The 8,390-nt window shown below is 32.7% G+C and overlaps 1 protein-coding gene across 1 annotated transcript in view; it reads right to left on the bottom strand.

Annotated features, from left to right (window-relative positions):
- The window catches only part of LOC111467138, a 37,848-nt gene that overhangs the window by 9,034 nt on the left and 20,424 nt on the right, over positions 1–8,390 (bottom strand). Inside the window, exons 13-17 of the mRNA XM_023111915.1 lie at positions 6,973–7,022; positions 6,228–6,283; positions 4,046–4,209; positions 2,062–2,246; positions 699–815 (exon numbers count right to left, since the gene is read on the bottom strand). Coding sequence (XP_022967683.1) covers positions 699–815; positions 2,062–2,246; positions 4,046–4,209; positions 6,228–6,283; positions 6,973–7,022 — 572 coding nt within the window. The remainder of the gene's footprint in view (positions 1–698; positions 816–2,061; positions 2,247–4,045; positions 4,210–6,227; positions 6,284–6,972; positions 7,023–8,390) is intronic.

The following is an 8,390-nucleotide window of genomic DNA, read 5'->3' as shown; positions in this document are numbered from 1 at the left end:
TTTTAAAACAAAAAAAAAAAAAAAAAAAAAAAAACATTTTTTCATCAATAGATGAAAAGATGCAAAAGGTTCAGAGAAACAACCTCAGATAAAATAAAAATAATAATAATAATAAAGTTGTTTAAAATAAAAAAATAACCACCAACAAACTAACGAGCAGCAGAAAAGCATCCAAAGAGAAAAGCAAACCAGCTGCAAAAAATCCAAAAAGGAATGAATCTTTCCACTTCTAAGAGCTTCTAACCCTTTTGGAGCTTGAGTCAACAATCTTGTCTTTAGGGTTGACAGAAACCCAAGATGCCAACAGCTTGAGCAGAGTAATCTGGCAAGCTCAGTTCATCTGGATAATAAGGAAAAAGGACCTTTGGACTTCCATTAGACATCCATGCGCAGTGTCACAACTTCACTGAGAGAAAGTAGGTTGTAACCCTCACACGTCAAGACAGACAAGGGAGGGCTGACCCTCAAGTGGCACCGATCCAGCCATGTTTGGGTGAAGATTGAAGAGTGTCATGAAGATTGAAGATGTATGACCGTGACATGCAACACTAACTTCATAGGAAAAGGCTAACAATACTCATTCTCCACAAAAAAAATCATAGCCTTCATCAAGATAGTCATCCAACCTCTTTTTTGAACTAGCATGCAAGAGAATTTAACCCTTCTCAAGAAAAGCCAGATGAAAAACTTCCTCAATCATAAGACAACGGTCGCTATGACAAGACAAGCAAACACCAAACGTCTCCAAGAAAGAGTTCCAGATTGAGATAACAAACGTACATCTTCAAAAGAATACAACACAAATCCCCATGCACCTTACAAAGAATACATCAATGTGGCTACATCACGAAGGAAGAATGACTGTCCTAATCTTGAATCTCCCATGTAAGACTTTTCAAGCAAAAACTTAACTTTCTTGAAAATTTTGCCATCACAAGATGCGGAAAAAAAAAGAGGATTTCTAACGGTATGATGGATACCCAAAAGAGACATAAAATGTGGGAAGAAAACCCTTCAGTGGGATTAGGGAACCCAAAATTAATATCTCTACTATCCAAGTGAAGATGGAAGTTTCCGAAAAAAGAAGTGCAAATATGTCCAATGACTCCCTATTAAAAGGAGGACAATGAAAATTGAAATTAAGCACATATAAGAATTTTCCAAACACAAAATGATTCAAGCCATATGATACAATCTCAACGAAGAGAGGTGGTATAGATGAAGGAATAAGATAGTAAGGGGGTCATCCACCAACCTCCTATCTTCCCAACTCAACAAACCATTCTCAAGGGGAGACTAGAGCACCTAGAAAAAGATAGTTTTCAAGGGATCTCTGAATATGCCTTTAAATCCCAAATGACGCACACTCAAAAGAGTGACAGACGTGTTTGCTGACAATTAGCTTATGCCATCGAGTGTTGTTTGGTTCTAATAGAAAATGCCATACCCGTTCAGCAAATAGGACCTCGTTAAGAAGTCTCAAATTGCATTGCCTAGCTCTCCATGGCCAATTCATCTTACCTCACCTCCCAACAAATAAAACGGGGACATCTATCCTTCCTTACACCCTCCTGGAAAAAGTATTTATAACATTCTCCAAACTCTTTTAAATGGATACAGGAATACTAAACACAAACTGAACAAGAGACGTTTTTCAACCTTATCTAAGATGGGATTCCAAAACGAAGCCGGCTTGGAAGTATGACAAGGTTTAAGGATGCCCAATTGTTAATCTTGGAGGACTCACAACTGATGCCTAACCTGAATTCTTAATTGTATCAAAACCTGAAATTATCCAAATAATATATATATATAGGTTAAGGTTAAACGGAATCCTCATTACTTGAGCTGAAAATTTTGTAGCATAGGTAGGCTAGAGATGTCAGATGAAATTTAATTATGCAATATCAGACTAATACTCATCTAAATAATTATTTGGCGTTCTAGAAAATTGAATGAATAAATAATTAATTGGTAAATAATCTAAATTTAACGAACCATTAAACTCAATTAGTACACAAGGAAGTAGAAAAAAGAACAAACATAAATACTACAACATACCATTAATAATTGCTCGGTTAGGAAGCTGCCCATACATGACAGACATACTCAGGTCATTAAAAACTTCAAGGGGAAGCATCCTGATAACAAGTAGTGGACAAAGACGCTCAAATAGAGATTGCTGCACACTTGGAGAGATATCTACATTTTGGCTCCCCCGTTTAGTGTAGAAGCTTTCATCAATCCTATCACAAAGAAAATATGGTAAAGTTACTCAGTACTCGTTAACTATACTCCATGGGTTGTTTTTTTTTTTTTTTTTTCATGCTATGTATTGATGTAAAAATACTCACCCACTGAAAAATTATAGCCTATCTTCTTTGATCTCTAATTGGAGTTCTTTACTGTAATTAACCTTTTGGTTGAGAGCCTATAAGCTCCTTTTTTTTCACTCATCAATGGAAATTGTTTCCCTTCTCTTATAAAAAACTATATTTCATGAGTTTAAAATTGAAAATAAATAAGGTGAATGTTTATAAAGCCATTCAAATTGGAACCGTTAAGCTATTTTGCATACAATTCAATTTAAAAATATTGAGGTATGTCTCTCTTCTTTAGTAAAAAATAAGGGAATATGTGTTTGTATCTTTGTGTATGAGATTGTATGAAAAGGAGTGGACAAGAGATCCTATTGAGAAAATAATACAAAGTGACTTGCATTAAAAACAATGGAAAATCCAACATGTCCGTACATTTCCTCTAATAAACTGAAACCTTGCAAAATCTTCCTTCAAATTAACTCTAATAGTCTATAATGTAACCAAAAAGCACCAAAGATGCCAAATGTATGGTTTATTATTATTTGTCTACTTATTATTTAACAATAAAATCTTCCCAAACAAAAAAAAAAAAAAAAAAAAAAAAAAAGGTATAGCAAGATAGATCCTAAGCTTCTCTGTTTTTAAAGTCGAACAATCCAGGACCATGTGAAACACTTGAAAATCAAAATTAGAAATGTGAAAGAATGCATAATAGGAAGTATAGCTTTTTAATAGAACACTCCCAATGGAACAAGTCCTGCCTGCGAAAGAAGTCCAAAGATTTGGCATACTACACTACTTGAAAAACAAGTACTAGTTTTTATTTTATCACAAATCAACTCAATACCATATGTAATCACTAATCAACGCAAAAGCTTAAAGTAATGAGTTTGGTGAATTTAAAGTTAAAATATTACTTTGGTATACTTGAGTTTCATTCTATTTTAGTACGTGTACTTTCAATGTCCAATTTTAGTCTATGCACTTTCAATAAATCGCAAAATTAGTCCCTATGGTTAGTTTACTGTTGATCGTTTTTATAAAAATAATCTCAAATAAAATTCCCTTTATAAATCTTTAAAAAATAGTCCTAGTGTCTTTTCTCGCACGAAAATTATTGTTCTTTTACTAATTTTGATAAAAAAAAAAAAAAAAACTTTTGAATGGCTAAATTTAAGATTTATTGAAAGTGTAGGGACTAAATTTGGACAAATAAAGTACATAGACTAGAATCGATGGAACCCAAAGCGTAGGAACTAAAATGGTATTTTAACCTAAATTAAAATTATATCAAAACTAACAATTTTAAAAATGATTCTCTCTCCTATCCCCACACAAAAGGAACATAAAGATAAAAAGCAGAATGGCATGGGAATACTTTCATTTCTAATAATCATCAAGCTAGACGTGGAGAAAGCCCAAGACTTGACAGATNTTTTCTTTTTCTTTTTTTTTTTTTTTTTTTTTTTTTTTTTTTTTTTTTTGTAATAGAAAAATTACAAGAGGGGAAAACCCCCAAAGGAAGGATTACAAAAAATATATACTTAAATTCCAATGAGAGAAAATTTTGTAATTACAAAAATATAGGACTTGCAGAGTGGAATTTCTTCTCAGAGACATTTTAGAATAAAGGTTTCAACCAGACAAAATTATGATACTAAATTTTCTATTTTCGTTAAAGGAAGACTAAAGGTGTGAAGTAAGGATTGTAGGAGGTTACTTACTCTTTCTGTCCTTTCACATACGATAAAATACGCTTTAGGATCACATCAGTAGCTTTCACCAAGTGCTCGTTTATAATACTCAGGACTCTAACGAGAACTGCATTAGATGGTTCTGCAAACATCTTATCAATCAACGATCCTATCAAGAACTTCCAATCTTGAACCTGAGAAATTACGAAACAATCAATCAACCCATTATTTCTCTTCCGACAGTTGATGCAGACTTATTAACAACAAATGAGAAAACCAACTGGAAGATATTGCATATTTTTCATACAAACAAGAAAGAAATGCAAAACAAGAAGGAAAAAAGAGAAGCATCATGATTGTTATCTCATTGCTAATACACATCACACAAACTTGGGAGGGAAAGTAGGAGCTGAGGATTTCATTTTTGGTCATTTCTAGTTCGTTTTGATGCTGTTAATGAGCCATTGTCCAAAAGAAAATGTCTTTTTCAGATTATTTCCTTGTGAAATTAGTTTACAAACATCATGATCAGGGGAGTTAAGCCGAGGTTGAAGAGCTGTAATGGTTTATTTGACTTTCTACTCCCCTGTTTTGTCCAGTTTCCACTTGAAACATCACTGGAATTATTTGATCTCATGGAATCATAGACCTTGATCAATTTGGTCCACTGCAACTCCCAATCAAACAAATTTCTTAAGAAACCATGGATTTTCATATTCATTTCTTTCAAATTCAATCTTATGACATATAGACACCTCCTAAATTTGTTCTAATACATAAACATCTCCTGAATTGATCGAATATGAATCAAATGTGCGAGTACATCTTCCTGCCCCTAAATTAACATTCATTCCATCTTATAACACTTTTGGAAAGCTACGAAAAACCATGCATGTTGTTTCTTTGAGACCCATCACGAAATTGAGTTTGCTTTTCCTTTCTTTGAACTCATGATGATACCGTGAAATTGAGTTTGCTTCTACTTTCTATGAACCCATAATGGTAAGTCGTCAATTATGCCTACTATGAAGTAGGATCAACCAAGGTGAAAAGATAGAATGGGTGTGAGGTAATAATTCAAACCAACCCATATGCTCCCTTTTTCAATAATATTCTGACTAGAAGCATACAAATCCTGTAATGTGCCTCTCTCTATGTATCTAGTAACCGTAAATATAAGAATATAATAAAATTCACTTGATTAAGCTAAGTTCTTTTTTAAATCTCGATACATGCAATTCGCTCAACACCAAAGAATATTCTTATGTTTTTTTTTTATTTACATGATTTAAAGGACAAACTTGTAGTTTTTTTATCTTCTTGTCCACAAGGGTTTCCTATACTTGTAATAGCAATGTAGCAATGTTTAATTTTTGGTTCACCTTTTTTTTTTCTTTTTTCCTTTTTTGTACATTCAAATATAATTCTTTAGTTATTCAAGGCAATTATTTCCAGCATGGAATTAGTAAAGCAATTATTTCCAGCATGGAATTAGTAAAGCAATTATTTCTATTAAATCATTCACTTTGATATTTTACTGAAAAAATATGGTGATATTGTACCTTCATTGGTCAATAATTTCAATTTTTGGGAGTATCTTAACAATCAAATAAGGGTTTCAATTTAGATTAATTCTGAGCAAAAAGTTTGAAACATTTATTCCCTCAAGACCCATTTTCAAGACAATATAGGATGTAAACTTCTTCCTAATAACCACGAGAATTATCTTTTAAAAAATAATCCAAACAAATTCCTACCATTTTTGTTGTGCTTGGTTTTACAGGATCTTATGTTTGCAAGTCTCTCTTTGTTTTGAGCGTTTTCTTTGCTCAGTGTTTTTTTGTTGCACGATTTTTTTTTTTTTCTTTTTTTCCTTTATAGAGTTTCTATAATTATTCTTAGTGTTCCATATTGCTCTGCATCTCTCCCTTGTGCTTTAATCTCTTTTCATTTATTCAATAAAAAAATTTTGTTCTTTGTTAAAAAAAATGCCACCAATATCAACATGCATTTCCTTCAAACTTTAAAAGTACTAACCCAAGGAAGCAAAAAAAAATAAATAAATGGAACAGAGACCAGCATGCATTGGCACAAGCAGGGGTCATAGAAAAGAGTAACAAAATCAGCACTTTCTGTTATGTTTTCCAGTAAACAAGGGTTTAGCAGACAATCCACACACAGGCACACAGAGTTCTTTTCCCATAAAACTTACACTGTGAGACCATTTAGGAATTAAGCTGAGCACTCGATCACTTTGCAACCTTGATCCTGAAAAAAGCTCTATGTAAGATACAAGTATCATACATGGAAGTTAAAAGCCAAAAGGCATGAATCAATTCCATAACTTGGTACCCACGTGAACAATCAAACTCAAACTTTGTTGAATCGTGGAGTAGTAGAAGAGATAATATTTGTCAATTCATAAACTATGGTAATTGCCAGACCAGCACGACCAACAAAATAAAGTTCTGCTCAAACGATTTGAATGAAATAGATGACTGCACGTAAACTAGGATACGCAAAAGTTTATTCTGGGAGGAATTAGAGTTCCATCCTTTGAAATTTAAAATAACGTAGAAGTAAAAAAATAGATAAATGGGGCAATGAGTTTCAAAATCAATTGCATGGTTTCTGCTCAAACGACAGTCCAATTTTCCCTCCCCAAATTTTTTTATGTAGGAAATAGTTGTTCAAACAAATGAAGATTACGAGTGATCAGAGGATTAGAATAAATGACTTGAAAGCTAACCAAATAATCAGCCCAAGCAATTGCAGAAAAAGATATACAAGTAGCTAAAGAAATGTAGATACATAAAAACTGATGATTTGTTATGAAAGATATATAAATTACATAAATCAAAACCTTCCATGTAGGCCATGTACGGATGTGGAGAACATAACACAATACGAAGAAAAAGAGAAATGTCATGCATCTGCTGCAAATGTTAAAAACATACCTTGACCTTTACCCCCAGTATTTGAAAGAGCTGCGTTTAGGCCAAAATCACTGCACAGGGAAACAAGAGAAATTATTCTCTTTTTTTATAATGAGAAACTGGACTTTCATGGGAAAAATGAAAGAAAAGAAGATGAGAAAAAGAGAGCCCAGAAGACAAAGGGAAAGTAAGGTGTATACTTCTCCAAACGAAAAGAATAACCTGGGTTATTTTTGTTAACGATTGGATCCCCTTTTGTTTCCTTCTTTACATCATCCTTCGTTTCTAGTTAACCATTTTCTTATTTCTTTTTGATCCCATGTTGCATCATGTATATATGTAGGGTTGTATATTCTTTTCAGTTACGTAGTATACAAAAAAATACATTCTGCAACAAAGATCATAGTATCATAGCTAGAAATGGGAAAACAACACTTATGATCCTTGTGGTTTGGATTTAGTATCATTTTGGTCCCTGAATTTTCAAACTCAATCATTTTTGTCCCTGCCATCAGTTTTCCACTACTGTAACAAACTGACACTGATGTGGGCATTTCATTTTTATTAAAAAAATAATATTACTTTTTAAAAATTTCTCTCTTCTTTTTCCTTCATTCTCCCTCCTCCCATCCTTCTAACTATTCCATCCATGGATGCTACCGCCTCCACCTCAAACCTTTTTTCCTTCGCTTTTTTCTTTTTTATTTCTTCTTTTCCATTCCAGTCCTCCTTTCTTCACATTAAAAATAAAGATAATAACATAGTAACACTTTGACTAAAGTGAGGGAGGCTCCCTCGCCTCAGATTTGAAGCGAGGGAGAGGGAGAATCATATTTTCTTTTAAAACATATATGAAGAGAAGGGGGGAAAAAAAAGGAAGAGGAGGGCCATGGATGGGAGGGAGAGGAATAGGAGATTAGAGAAAAAAGAATAAAAAAATATTGAGCATATTACTAATTTAAAAATCAAGAGATTATTTTTTACAAAAAAAAAAAAAAAGTGACAAGTCAACTTCTATCAGCTATAAATGGAAAACTGAGAACTATGAAGCACGGACAAAGACATGGGATATGGACAGGGAAAAACATCGACACGACAACCTACCAATTTCTAGAAAATGTAGGATTCAAATACGTTGGGGACACACTATTTTTTTATATTGTTTTTAGAAAAATATTAAAAAAACCAACAATACTTCAGTTTTTTTTTTTTTTACATACAAACTATTTAAAATAATTTTAAAAAAATATTGAATGAAATTGGCCATTGAACTTACACAATCGTTTAAAATTTAGATGTTCTAAAATTTAATAAGTTATTGAGCCCACTTAAACCCAATAAAGACAAAGCTAAACATGCAACAAAGTATCCATTAAAAGCCCCCAAATTAAGAAATATAAAAAAGTTTGTAATTAAATGAAAAAACCCAACCCTAGTCC

This window comes from Cucurbita maxima, unplaced genomic scaffold (assembly GCF_002738345.1).
Source record: "Cucurbita maxima cultivar Rimu unplaced genomic scaffold, Cmax_1.0 Cma_Scf00033, whole genome shotgun sequence".
NCBI classification, from domain to species: domain Eukaryota; kingdom Viridiplantae; phylum Streptophyta; class Magnoliopsida; order Cucurbitales; family Cucurbitaceae; genus Cucurbita; species Cucurbita maxima.
Note: the sequence above shows the minus strand (reverse complement) of the source record. Positions and strands in the feature narration are given on the sequence as shown.